The sequence below is a fragment of the Erythranthe guttata genome, chromosome 3 (genome assembly GCF_056151865.1).
Source record: "Erythranthe guttata isolate IM_541 chromosome 3, IM_541, whole genome shotgun sequence".
Lineage (NCBI taxonomy): Eukaryota > Viridiplantae > Streptophyta > Magnoliopsida > Lamiales > Phrymaceae > Erythranthe > Erythranthe guttata.
In genome coordinates, this window is record NC_142535.1 from 11972758 (window position 1) to 11987611 (window position 14854).

Below are 14854 nucleotides of genomic sequence, written 5' to 3' on the forward strand. Positions count from 1 at the left end.
AAATCCAAACCTTCTATTATTACTTGATATAACAAAAATTCCACTTCCTTTGCGTTTCACATTCGTTCAGAAATCATCTCTCCGGTACTATTCATCTCTCTCTCTCTCTCTCTCTCTCTCTCTCTCTCTCTCTCTCTCTCTCTCTCTCTCTCTCTCTCTCTCTCTCTCTCTCCCTCTCTCTCTCTCTCTCTCTCTCTCTCTCTCTGATGAGTAATGCATAAATTTAGGTTTTGAAATGTTGGTATGCTTGTCATCTTTTATTTATGTTTTTTCTTCATCTTTTGTAAATGTTGCAGATATGGATGGTGCATCAGGCCTAGGCTTGTACCCTCTCCACCGTTGCAAAACTATTCACTTGGTTGACGTTTTTTCCTTTTTTTCCCATTTCATGTTTCTCATTTCAAATCTTAGAAACATAAATTAAGATGTGTAATATATATAATTTTGTACGTCGTATATTTTGTAGGTGAGACATGCTCAGGGATTGCACAATGTGGCTGGAGAGAAGGAGCACAGTGCATACTCATCTCCAGATTTTTTTGATGCACAAATTACCCCTCTTGGTTGGGACCAGGTCATCATAATTTTTATTATATTTAAATGATTAATTTATTATTTCTTATTTTCTAAGCTTTGTAATCATATTGTAAGAAGCAATTTATGATGCATGGAGTTTCTGTCTAGTAATAATTTAATTACCTTTTAATTTGTTGCCGTTAGAGAAAGAAAAGGAATGATGTACGCTTCATATCATAACAGGTGGATAATCTGCGCAAACATGTTCATTCGTCAGGTCTTTCGAGTAGTATTGAACTTGTCGTTGTTTCCCCTTTGTTAAGGTAACTATATATGCTCATCTTTCGAATTTTATCTACATCTCTATGTTATCTGAAACTATGTTCGTTCTTTAATTTTTGGAAAAATATGGTTCTAATGTATAATTATTGAGACCTTTTGTTTGATTTGATGTTTTCTTTTTTTGGTATACTAGAAAGGTGGACGTGCGTTGCACGTCTCGTGTTATTTTTTTCTCTTTATTTAGCATATTTCCGTTGTGTTTTGTATATTTTCACCGAATGTACATTATATATTTACATGTCTAATTTATTTTGGACAATAATTATTCAATTCAACAAAACCTATAGCTTTGTTTCATTTGCGAAATATAAAAATAATTTGATACATCCTTACATATTCGTGAGCCTTTTACTCTCTCATTTGATCTGAATAATTTGATACTCCTTACATAATTATCTGAATTTATAATATTATATTCATGAAATATGTGAGAGATTTACATCTCATTCAACTAGACTCGTAAAATGGAAGAAACTTACCTAGAATTCATACTTTTATAGACAGTATAGAGTACAGATATAGATATAGATTATTGATGTACCTCCTTGAATTGCAGGACTATGCAAACTGCTGTCGGAGTTTTTGGTGGAGACGGCTATGCGGATGGAATTATTAATGCACCTCCGTTAATGGCTGAAAACATTTTGAATTATAATCGTCCAGCTATTTCAAGTTTAAATTCTCCTCCATTCGTTGCAATGGAACTTTGTAGAGAACGTTTGGTATGAGATGATTAAATATAAATAATGCATTCATTTCAGTTTCACTTGTCCTGACTGCATTTAAATATAAATATATATGCATTTAAGTAGACCTTTTATAGTGAGCTAAAACAGTGTAATAACATGTTGATTATTTGAGAGTTCATTTTTTTTTTCTTTTTAGAATTTTGATGCACTAGTTTTTGCTTCCCAATTTGAGTTTTTGCAGGGAGTTAATTGGTGTGATAAGAGAAGGAGCATAAGCGAGTACACGGCATTGTTTCCTGCAATGATTTTTCACTGGCAAGTCAAATGTTCCTTTAACAAGATTAAAATTAAAAAAAATTGATTGTGATATTGAACAAAAAAAATAAATTAAAATTTGTGTCTTTGTAATTTGGATTAACAAGATTTTGTCACTCATTCTTTTAACCTTGTGTTTCTATTCAGATAGAAAGTGATGATGACACTCTCTGGCAACATGACGTGAGAGAGACGAATGAAGATATTGCTCGGAGGGGTCTAAAGTTTTTGAACTGGTGAACTTTTTATCCTCTCAACTAATTAGTTACAACTATAAGATTTTATACATGTAGGTCTACATATACAAGAACATCGATAAACTAATACTCGATAAATTAATAACCTCGATTAAATAATAGTTTCTCTCGGTCCCGACTCAGTGAAAACGTAATAAATTATTACCTCGATAGTTTACTAATTCGCTAAATTAGTAGAATTTTCTTGGTCACGACAGTATTAATTTATAGAGGTTTAAATGTATATTTTGTACGAAGTGCAGGTTGTGGACTAGGGAGGAGAGAGAGATAGCGGTTGTTACTCATAGTGCACTATTAATGCACACACTTGCTGCATTTGGAGATGATTGTCATCCTTCCGTGAAGGCTGAAATATGCAAACCGTAAATTTGTTTCAGTATTCATTCACAATTTATATGAATTCGCAGAGAGATGTTAACGTTGCAATTTTGCACTTGCAGATTCAATAATTGCGAACTTCGACCACTGGTTATTGTCGACAGAAGGTACACAAACCACTGAAATGTTGACTATCGGTTATTCATCTCGCATTATTTAACATGTGTTGTTTGTAATTATAATCGCAGTATGATTGGTTCAAGTTCTACAAAGATCAATTATCGAGGAAAAATACCTCGACGGACTGATGCCCAAAACGTTGATCCTAAAGAGAAGAAGTAAGTGATGGTTTCTCTATATAATTAATTTAGATCAAAGAGGAACTTGATTATCAGTTTTTCCTGTAACTTGGTAAACCGATCTATTTAGTAGTACAAAAATTAGTGGTCTAAGTTAGTTCGTTATTAGTGAGTTAGTGGGTACATTAGTAGAGTTAGTCATTGTAGAAGCATAGGTCTTGTTAGTCTATTATTATTATTACAGTGTTCGATAGGTTGTAGTGTGAAGGACAATTAAGTAATATCAAACTATTGTTATTTTTTTAATTTATAAAAATCCAACTAAGTTACTACATCCTTTCCATTTTATTTGTCGTTCTAGAGAAAAAAATTGTTTCAAAATAGTTTTCACTTTACGATTTCGTTAAAGTATTTATTGTATTTTTTTTTTTCAGTTTTTCACTTACTACTTTTAAGAGAATTAACGATGATGAGAGGAGTTTTTTTAGTTATTTTATTAGAATTTTTCTGGAATCAATGCACATTTATTAGTTTTCATAATGAAAGTGCATTAACAAATAAAGTAGGAAGAATGAAGTTGTACTATTATTTGATAGACCAAAAGTCAATGCCTTTCAGCTTAAAGGAGTTAAAAAGTCATATGGAAAACAAATAATGCAAATTGTCTGTATTTAATAAAAACGGCAATTCTAATGAAAGGTTAACAGTCTATCAAAACCTACGTAGGAGTTCTACGAAATATATTGTCACCTAATTTTTTTGCGACGATATATTGAGTTTTTGCGACGAGTTCTTGCGTCACATAAAACAATTTTTTTTGTAGTATACTTAAAGTACTTTCCGCTTATGAAATCTAGGTCTCGTGAAGGCAATAGTGGAATAAGAATGAAAGCAGCCACTAAGATGAAAGTTCTAGTGAAAAAACTCAAGGTGAAGTTTAAAAGAACGTTTGCCATATGATATTCATAGCTAACTTAAACTTGAACTTGAAGTACTTTTATCATTTTCAGGTGAAGAAAAGGGAAGCATCATGTCACATCTGTTGAGGAAAATGAACAACAAGTGATTTTTATAGCAAACAATAAATTGAAGGTATAACTTTGACTGTTTGTTCACTTTAAATTAGCTATTTATTTGTGTTTTTTTTTTTTTTTTTTTTTGTAGCGTTGTGTGTGATAATGCGAGCAACATGTGTTCTAATTTCGTTACATGTATTATTTTAATTATGACAATTAAATTTTATCTTATATAATAAAAAGATCATAGCTCATGTTAAACTGTAGAATCATGATATTCTCATTCTTTCTTCAATTCATTATCGAATGCTCTAACCTCCATAAACATTATTTTTTGTCAAGTTTATCCCACTTAAAAAAGGATGAATATGTTTTTTATAATTTTTGTACTACCTATTTTACCCTTAATCATTAAGTTATAATATTTTTAAATATAGAGTAATTATGTAAATTTATAAGAAACAATGTGATCAATTTATTTAATTAAGTAGACAAACAGTCATCTTATATATAAAAGGAAGCTCCCCCCCACCAAAAAAAAAAGTAAACAATACAATACAATAATAGAGAAATGTCCAATCTTATTTTTCTCATTAGAAAAACAATCGTCCAAGTATGGCTACATCAGGCCCCGTGCCTCTGCGGTCTTCTCTAAAATCATCACACAGTTTTCCGGCATTTCAAGTTTTAAGGGGAGGGTTAATCCATGCACCCGTTATTATTGTTCACAATTGGAACTTACCTTTCAAGTTAATGTGTGATGTTAGTGATTATACCAATTGTGTTGTTTTTGGATAATGTAGGGATAAGGTATTTCTTTTGATTTATTATATTGGTAAAACTTCGAATGACTTGGTTGAATTTTACCACCATTGGAAAAGAATTGTTGTTGTGGCTTTTGCATTTGAAAAGTTTCGAGCATATTTAATTGGAACAAAAGTCACTTTTTTCAGGGATTACTCTACATTAAAATACTTGATCTAAAAGAAAGATGCTAAGAGTAGATTGCTAAACGGTTTTAGTTTCGTAGAAATTTGACATAAACATTTGGGAGAAATGAACGGAGAACCAAGTGGCTGATCATTTGTCTAAAAATTCTAAAATTATCTAAGGACTATTTTTTATCAATGATCATTCCCTGATGAACAGCGTGCATTGGCTAGTCAAGAGATGCTTTCGTATGCGGGTTTTTGAACTAGTTAACTAGTTAGATTATGCCTATTGATCTTAATTACCATGATTATAGGAGAAATATATTTGGAGAAAAGAGAGAATCATATCTCTTACGTATATTAATCATATATATAGTTACATGTAGGAAACCCTAACCTACTACACAAGGTAACCTAATATACAAGGAAACCTCATATACAAGGTAACCTAATAAATAAGAATAATAATAGGTATACGTAATATATATAATATAGATACGCTAATACACCCCCGCAGTCGAAACGGGAAAGGAGAGGACGTGGAGACTGGAGACAAACTGTTGGAACAGTTGAGTAGGGAGTCCTTTCGTGAAGATATCGGCAAACTGGTAGGCGGATGGGACGTGAAGGACTCGAACGTGTCCCAAAGCAACTTTGTCTCGGACAAAATGGATATCGATCTCCACATGTTTCGTACGAGAGTGTTGAATAGGATTGCTCGATAGGTAGACGGCACTGACGTTGTCACAGTAGACAATAGTGGCTTTCGAAAGTGGGCAGAGCAACTCAGAAAGTAGGTTGCGTAACCAAGTCGTTTCGGCGACGGCATTTGTGACAACTCGGTATTCGGCCTCCGCACTCGATCGAGAGGTAGTGACCTGTCGTTTGGAGGACCAAGAGATGAGGTTGTTGCCGAGGAAAACACAATAGCCCGATGTCGAACGACGAGTGTCAGGGCAGCCACCCCAATCGGCGTCGGAGTAAGCGATAAGGGAGAGGTCCGGATTGGGGGAGAGCTGAAGGCCGTGATCGAGAGTCCCACGAATGTAGCGAAGGATACGCTTGAGAGCAGCCATATGAGGTTCCCTCGGATCATGCATGAATAGACATATTTGTTGCACAGCGTAGCAGATGTCAGGACGAGTAAATGTGAGGTATTGCAGTGCACCGGCAAGGCTGCGATAAAGAGTAGGGTCAGCAACGGGGGGTCCAGTGGTCGAAGACAACTTGCTCTTTGTGTCAGCCGGCGTAAGACAAGGGTTGCAGGAAGCCATGTGTGCACGCTCCAGGATCTCGTCGGCGTACTTGCGTTGAGAGAGAAATAGCCCATTCGACGAGCGAGTAACTGAGATGCCGAGAAAGTAGTGAAGATCGCCAAGATCCTTCATTGCGAACTCTTGATTAAGGGCAGCGATGATAGAGCGGAGCAATTCAGGTGTGGAGGCCGTAAGTACGATGTCATCGACATACAGCAGAAGGTAGGCACAGGAACTGTTGCGACAGTCGCGTGAACTGCTGCGAGAGTCGCGTGAACTGTTGCGACAGTACACAAAGAGTGAGGTGTCGGACTTGCATTCTCTGAACCCCATGGTAGTAATGTGAGATGCAAAACGTTTGTACCAAGCATGTGGTGCCTGCTTGAGACCGTAGAGTGCTTTGTTGAGACGACACACGTGAGTGGGGCGAGATGGATCGACGAATCCGGGAGGTTGCTCGCAGTAGACAGTTTCAGAGAGATTGCCATGTAAGAAGGCATTTTTCACGTCAAGCTGGTGCATTGACCATTGTCGCGAGAGAGCAATACTGAGAACTGTTCGAACAGTGGCTGGTTTGACAACTGGGCTGAAGGTCTCGTCAAAGTCGATGCCAGCCTGCTGGTGAAACCCACGGACAACCCACCGTGCTTTGTATCGCTCAAGGGAGCCATCAGACTTGAGTTTCTGTTTGTATATCCACTTACCAGAAATAACATTAGTGGACGGGGGGCGGGGCACAACATTCCAAGTATTGTTTTTAATTAAAGCAGTATATTCCTCAATCATGGCGTTTCGCCACTTTTGGTCAAGAAGAGCTTGGCGATAGTTGGTGGGAATGGAAGAGGTAGAGGATGCAACGAGAGAGAAAGGAACTTTGGGTTTGTGGATGCCCACTTTACTGCGAGTCACCATAGGGTGAGCAGGGGGCGGTGGGGGAGGTGTGGGAGTAGGAGAAGGAGATGTAGAAGTAGGAGAAGGGGTTGTGAGCTGGCCGTGGTCGAGAGGTGGTGCTGTAAGAGAAACAGGTGCTGGCTGTGTCATAGGACTGTTGGACGAACTGTTGGAAGAGGGTGGTTCACTGTTGGAACAGTTGGATGAACTGTTGCAACAGTTAGACGAAGTCTGAGGGAGGAGGAACAGGGAGGGTGTGTTTTCGTCCAAGGCAGAAGGAGGAGGTGTGTTTTTGGGGGGAGTGGACTCAGCAAAAGGAAAGGTAGTTTCGTCGAAGATAACATGACGAGAAATTATGATTCGGCCAGTGGATCTATCAAGGCAACGGTAGCCTTTGTGAGAGGAAGGGTGACCGAGATAGACACAAGGAGTAGAACGGGGGGCGAGTTTATGTGGTGTGGTGGCGGTGAGGTTGGGATAACAGAGACAGCCGAATACTCGAAGATGAGAGTATGTAGGTTTGATGAGGTAAAGAGCTTCGTGAGGAGTCCGGTTTTGTGTGGTTTTGATAGGTAAGATATTGAGTAGGTGTGTGGCCATATGAAGGGCTTCGACCCAATAAGTAGGAGGAAGATGGGCTTGAAAGATGAGGGATCGAATCATGTTAGTTATAGTGCGGATCATTCGTTCTGCGTGTCCGTTTTGAGGGGAGGTGTGGGGACACGAAAAACGATTTAGGATGCCGTGTTTAGTGAAATAGTTTTGAAAATCCGCATTTTTTAATTCACGACCATTATCACTTTGTAAGGCTTTCAGGGGATGTTGGAATTGAGTTTTGAGAAGTGTATGAAAATTGACAAAGGTTGTAAAAACATCAGATTTATTTCGAAGGGGAAAAGTCCATAAATAATGGGTAAAATCATCAACTAATAGAAGATAATATTTGAAACCCGTAAGACTAGAAACAGGAGAAGTCCATAAATCAGCATGAATAATTTGAAAATGAGCAACAGTAGTAGATTTTTGAGAAAAAAATGGTAGACGAAAATGCTTGCCTAATTGACAGGCATTACAAAGAGACTCCCTAGGGTCTTTATTATGAGAAAGAAAAGTGCTAGAAAATAAACGAGACATGACGTGTTTGCCGGGATGGCCTAGACGCCGATGCCAAAGAGTACGAGATGAAGGTGTTGTGACAGTGAGGAAAGCAGCGGGAGGTGAGGTGGGGGGAGGGACGCCAAATGGATATAGGTCACCGGAGCTATTGCACCTGAAAATCTCGACTCGACTCCGAAGATCCTTCACAGAAAAACCAAACGGATCAAATTCAACCGAACATGAGTTATCGCGGGTGAACTTTCGAACAGATATAAGGTGTTTGACGATATTGGGTGTGACATAGACATTTGTGAGGCGGAAAGGAGTGGTGGGAAGAATGGTGTGGCCTATGTGGGTTATGGGGAGGGTGGAACCATTACCGACGACGACATGTTTGGGGAATTTACTGCCAGGATTAAAAACAAAATTGAAATTACCTGAGTGTGGTGCCATATGAGAGGTCGCCCCGCTGTGACTCGGTAGGCTGCTGAAGTGTCACCGTATTCAAACGGTTTGCGAGATCCACCACGTTGGCACAGTTGCAGGAACTGTTGCAACTGTTGATGGAACTGCTAGAGCTGTGGCACGGTTGCTGCTGCGGATGAACCTAAGTAGGAGCCGAGTGACCGGTGTAGGGTTCAGGTGGTCCAGTAAAGTAGGCTTGAGCCGCTGGGTGGCCCGATGTATTTTGAGCGGATCCCAGAATTGACTGTTGTCGGTAAGGTGTGCGCCAAAGTTGAGATGCGCCATGAGCACTATGATAGCCGTAGTGCTGCATGGGGTGACGGTTAGTGCTGCGACCTCCGCGACGGTTGGATCGGCCACCCCCGCGCTGGTAACGCGAAGAACTACCTCCGCGGAAACTGTTGCTGGAACTGTTGCAACTGTTGGATGGACAGTTCGCGTTGGAGGCGTAGAAAACAGCAGCGGTCTGCTCCGGTTCAGAAATTCTTGTTTCTTCCATCTGAAGGAGCGAACGAGTCTGTAGAAAGGTGGGAAGGGGATTTTGAAAGGAGATGAGATTGGCGACGGTCCCGTAATTTTTCGGAAGGCCGTGTAGGGTTTGTAGAACGAGTTGTTTGTCGGAGATTGGATTTCCGACATCGGCCAAGCTGTCCGCCGTGGTCTTGATTATTTGGCAATAATCGTGAATGGAGAGAGTGCCTTTCTTGAGGGACTTGAATTTTTCTTCAAGTTGAATGGCTCGATAATCCTTATTATCAATGAAGAGAGAGGAGATAGCCGTCCATAGATCACTGGCGGTAGAGGTTTTGGAGAGAACCATGCTGGACAAATCATCGGAGATGGTGCCGTAGATCCAAGATTGGAGGAGATAGTCGGCGCGTTGCCATTCATCGGCGGAGATTGAATCTGGTCGGGGTTTTCCATGGAGAAGATCTGAGAGGCAGAAACGGCCGACAGTAATTGTAAAAAAATGGCTCCACTTTTGATAGTTGGGATTTTTTAGATCGAGGATAACGGGAATTAGAGATTTAATATTGGAGACGGCATGGGCGAGGTGGAAAGGATTGAGAGAGGCGGTGGAGGAAGAAGAAGAGGAAGTATCGCCGGCCATGGAGAAGAGAAGGGCGACGGCCGAGAGGGGGAGAAAGATGGTGACGGCTAGGTTAACCTAGTGTCTGATACCATATAGGAGAAATATATTTGGAGAAAAGAGAGAATGATATCTCTTACGTATATTAATCATATATATAGTTACATGTAGGAAACCCTAACCTACTACACAAGGTAACCTAATATACAAGGAAACCTAATATACAAGGTAACCTAATAAATAAGAATAATAATAGGTATACGTAATATATATAATATAGATACGCTAATAATGATAAAAGAAAAAAGTGTTTGCATGATCTTTGTTTAAGCAATGCTTCAAGTGATAAGCAAATGCATCCCGAAGAGCGAAACCTTGGATTATTTGAAGCATTTCAACTCAGCTGATTATGTCGGACAATAGGGAAGCGAGCGAACAGTTTGAAAGGTGCTTCAATTAGGTTTTATTGGCCAACACTTTTTCATGATGCTAGTATTTTTTTAGTAAATGTGACAGGTGCCAACGACTTGACAATGTTTCCAAGCGGCATAAACTACCCGTGAACATAGTGATCGACGTCGAGCTCTTTGATGCACGGTGTGTTCTTTTTCTATGGGACCATTCGTCTCTTTTTTCAATAACCAATACATCTTAGCAGTTGTTGACTATGTATTAAAATGGGTAGAAGTTGTTGCCTTTGCGACTAATGATGCTTTTGATGTTTGTAAGTTTCTCAACAAGTAGATTTTCATGCGTTTTGGAGCATCGTGAGCCATTATCAGTAATGGAGGAACATATTTTTGCAATAAGTAGTATGAGGTGATTTTGGGAAAGTATGAGGTTAAACACAAGATGGTGTTCGCATATTTTCACAGCCACGGCCGTTAACTTTGTTTTCTTGAATTTGTGTTAGGCGGTCAATGCCGGTCTTAGCGTTGAATTATTTTAAAAAAAATTTATGAACTTTTTTCCTGAATAGTTTTAGTCCGCTTATTAATATTAATGTATTTTGACAACATTATTAACTATATTACTAGACACGGACACGGGCCGGGTTTGACCCGGACCCGATCCGGAGACCGCCCCGACCCATTGACCATGGACCCAGACTCGACCAAGTACGGGTCGGTTTCGGGTCCCGATTATTTGGACCCGAGATCCGACGGGTCTACCCGGTGGGGGGACCCAAGGGCCCGGACCCGAGGACCCGTCGGGTCAACCCGGATTTTCCGGTTTTTTTTTGTCAAAAAATTGCACATGTGGGGGGTTCAAACTCGGGACACTGGGAAAAATGGGCAACTCTTACCACTGGGCCAACCAACATATTTGAATAAAAGTAGACAATAAATATATATAATATAAAACTCAGGTGTAAAATGATAAATACGTTAAATAAATTATTAATTTTCATATTGAAACTTTTATAAAAATATAAGAAATTCAACATATAAGAAATTTTTAAAAGAAATTCAATATAAGAAACTTTTAAAGAAATATATAGAATTGCGGTTCACTACTTGAAAACATCTATGATTAATTACTATATCAATATAATCTTCACTATTGAAAAATAAAGTATTGAATCAATTCAATATATAAACAAACGTTGACTTAATACAAACTCCCTTATGTTATTAAAATCGATAGTGTGAAAAATTCGTATGAAAAATAAAATAAGATTTTTATTTAAAAAAATAGATTATAACTCATTTCAATTAATTCAAATCAATTAACCTCAATTATTGACAAGAACTTATTAAAATTATTGATTATTATCTAATCCAGTATTATTAAAAAAAAGGGTAATTTTTTATAGGTCCCCCACTACTAGATACTAACCCCTACATTTTAATATGGCAGATTTGCCCTTTAAGTAAAATAGAAAAATTGCTCCTACATTCATATATCTCAAAACTCTTCCTCCAAACCAGTTTTAGCAAATATATGACCACTTTTACGTCGATCGTTAAACCCCAGAAACTAAACCCTGTCCTCCACATCTTCTACATTGATGTAAACTATGTAACAGTCTTGTTGTTTTCGTAGGTGCAAATCACAACCGAAAAAAACATTTGAGAAGATGGTGCGAATAGGCAAAGTACAGGTAATGTGCTCTTGTACAATTATTTTAGTTTCTTATTGTTTTTATTGGCGATTCATTCAGGTAATGCCATGGGTTTTTTGTTTAGAGTATTGGAAGATCCAGATTTGAAGGTTTCGATCCCAACTAATTTTATTTTTATTTTTTGGTGTTATGCGAATTTTTTTTTTTTTTATTTGGACTTTGTTGTTTTATGTGACATTAGTTCACTTTGTCCTATTCAACACATGACGGGTGTGCTAACGCAATAAGTCATTACGATAACTAGAAAAGTTATTCTCTGTTTACCGTGATCATGACCAATCATTAAATATATTGTGCTACAATCATTAACCAATGGTTAGTTCAATTCAATCTAGATTGTGAACGTTTAATCTTCATATTCTATGCGTACTTTCGAAACGATATATCTTTATGTGCGCCGTAGCTCACCATTTCGAATACTATTAGAATAATAGACTTGTACGTTTAATTAATTGACAATTAATCACTATCTAATTAAAAGTACTTGAAACATACGTGCATTGATTCTCGCAAATGACTGGAATGAATAAACTTTATTCAAAATAAATAGTTCATATAGATAAAAGCGAGGCTTTCAATCTATTATCCTGACAATTAGTACCACCTCACCTGCGGGAGATCTGGACCACACCATCTCATTGTTACTAGGATCGAGGAACATCGAATCGATAAAACGTCTTGACTTTGAAGTGGATTGATGGAAAAGAGAGGAGAAAGAGTTTGCCGCAGCGTCGGAAGAAGAACGGCTGCTTTCTGCCGCCGGAAAAGCATGTTGTGAAAGAAAGCGGCGGCGGGGCACAAACCTGTTGTTGAAAGCGTGTCGCGAGAGGGAGGAAGAAGGGAAAGAGTGAATAAGACAATGAATATGTGTTTCAAAATATTGCGTTAATGAAGTAAAAAAGATAGGGGTCTTTACAAATAAGCCCATCAATGCGTACTTATTTATAAAGAGATCCACACAAAAAACTCCTTTATAAGTAAGTCCACACATGGTCCAGATTTTTATAAAAGACTAAAATAGCCCCTCATACTTTAATATGCTCCAATTTCATCATTAATTTAATTTAACCTCAATCTGACCCCAAATTTCACAAATTATTCAATTTTGACCCAAATTTTTTTTTTCAAAAACATTTTTTTTGCCACCGGATTCTGTTTTTTTTTCTTCTGATTTTTCCGCCACCGTTTTTCGGCGGTCAATGCCGGTCTCCGGCGTTGACTTTTTTGTGTGTGTGTGTGTGTGTTTTTTTTTTCTGTAACTTTTTTTTCTTCGTTAAAACAGCAATATTACTGTGATTGACAATAATATTAACTATATTACTGTTAAACACAGTAAAATTAACTATACTACAGTTTAACACAATAGTATTGCTATATTAATCTCTAGCGCAGTAATATTAACACAACAAAACTCATATTATTGTGTAATAGAGTAATATTAGTACGTTGACCGTTCAACAAATGTAAACATAATAAAAGGCCAAAAGAATTAATATTACTGTGACTGACAGTAATATTACTATAACAACAGTAATATTACCGTCAACCACAGTAATATTACAATAATAGACAGTAATATTATTACGTTAATACGTGAATAACTCAAACAAACAAAAAATCCAAACAAAATAATCATATTGATGTGGTTGACAGCAATATTACTATAACAACAATAATATTTTCGTCAACCATAGTAATATTATTGTGTTTACAATAATATTACAATATTAGACAGTAATATTATTACGTTACTCCGTGAATAACTCAAACAAAATAAAAAAACCCAAAAAAATAATAATATTGATGTTGTTGACAGTAATATTATTGTGTTTACAGTTTTTTTACTGTCAACGACAATAATATAATTATGTTGACTTGTCAACAAATCAAACAAAATAAAAATAAATAACAAAAAATAAAAAATAATAATATTACGTTAATTTACTGTCAACGGCAGAAAAATTGCATAAATGTATTGTCAACGGCAGTAAAATTACATTAATTAACTGTCATTGACAGTATAATTACGTTAATTTACTGTCAGTGATAGCACAATTACGGTCAATGTTTAGCGGCGTACGTAAAAAAAAAAAACAACTAAAAAAAGTCAACGCCGAAATCCGGCGTCGGAAAAAAAAAAAAAAAAAAAAAGTCAACGTCGAAAAGCAGGGAAAAATCCGGAAGAAAAAAAAATCGAAAAGTCAACGCCGGAATCAGGCGGCAAAAAAAAGTTTTTTGAAAAAAAAAAGTCAAAATTGGATTTTTGTAGACAAAATTGATTAAATAGGGGTTACAATTAAGAAATGAGTATAAAGAGTTGGGCGTAATATTGTCATATACATAAATTAAAGGGATATGCTTATTGATGAAAGAGATATAGCCCCTAAACCTAGAATAATAAAAATGTTTGGTTGGTGACTTATGCACAAAAACCCCAAAAAGATATATTAGGTATACTAAGTAACAAAGAATTCATGATTAATTTAAATATCAAATAAGGGGTATTGGTAAAAAAAGAAGTATCAAATACATTGGTATTATGACCAACCCTCATTAGGAGAGTTGACACCTAGCCTTTATCAATAAGGTAACGGTTTAGGGTTCGAGTCCCCATTCCCTTACTTCCTCTTATAATGAACTTGAATTTACTAAAAAAAAAAACATAGATCGGTATTATGTACAAATGTAAGTTGAGGTAATATGCTACAATAACCGTTATGATGGTTTGTCTACTTCTGTGTAGATTGAATTTGTTTTCTTCTTGTTTTCTATAAAAGCAGATAAATAGATTTTTGTGTGTTAGCCGATCTCGACAAACCAATTTACGATGGATAGCATAATAGATTAGTTATGAATAAATTAATAAATAATTCAATGCATACTTTATAGCTTACGAGCACGTATTCTCAATTTAAATAACCAAACCTTAATCAAACAAAATAATTTCATTACATTAAATTCATTACAAAATAATTTTTTTAATCAAACAAAATAAATTCATTAAAATTCAAATTAATCAAACAAAATAAATTCATTACATTAAAAAAACAGGGCTTTTAATCATTTACTCAAAGTACGAAAATTACCAACAAGTTTCAGTAAGTAAATATCATGCATGATCACGAACTATTCACATTATTTGATTCTGCATGACGATATATCATAGCTAGTTATCGCCCTCGCCCCATTGTTGTGTAGTGGCTAAAACTCTGTTAAATATAATTTCATGCAGGTCGAACATACAC

General features: G+C 36.7%; 1 protein-coding gene across 1 annotated transcript; it reads left to right on the forward strand.

Moving 5' to 3' along the window:
• Positions 1-2779, forward strand: LOC148771799 (phosphoglycerate mutase-like protein 1). Its single transcript, XM_088815525.1, has 10 exons — positions 1-84; positions 297-358; positions 467-574; positions 760-839; positions 1415-1580; positions 1789-1866; positions 2010-2098; positions 2362-2481; positions 2560-2604; positions 2686-2779. Exons 2-10 carry the CDS (start codon positions 299-301, stop codon positions 2777-2779), a joined length of 840 nt encoding a protein of 279 aa, XP_088671651.1. The 5' UTR covers positions 1-84; positions 297-298.
• The last annotated feature ends 12075 nt before the right edge of the window (positions 2780-14854 follow it).

Coding starts and splice junctions, on each gene's coding strand:
- LOC148771799 (XM_088815525.1), top strand. CDS start 299: ATGGATGGTGCATCAGGCCTAGGCTTGTACCCTCTCCACCGTTGCAAA. Junction 359..466: donor GTTGCAAAACTATTCACTTG/GTTGACGTTTTT, acceptor TATATTTTGTAG/GTGAGACATGCTCAGGGATT. Junction 2,482..2,559: donor AAGGCTGAAATATGCAAACC/GTAAATTTGTTT, acceptor TTGCACTTGCAG/ATTCAATAATTGCGAACTTC.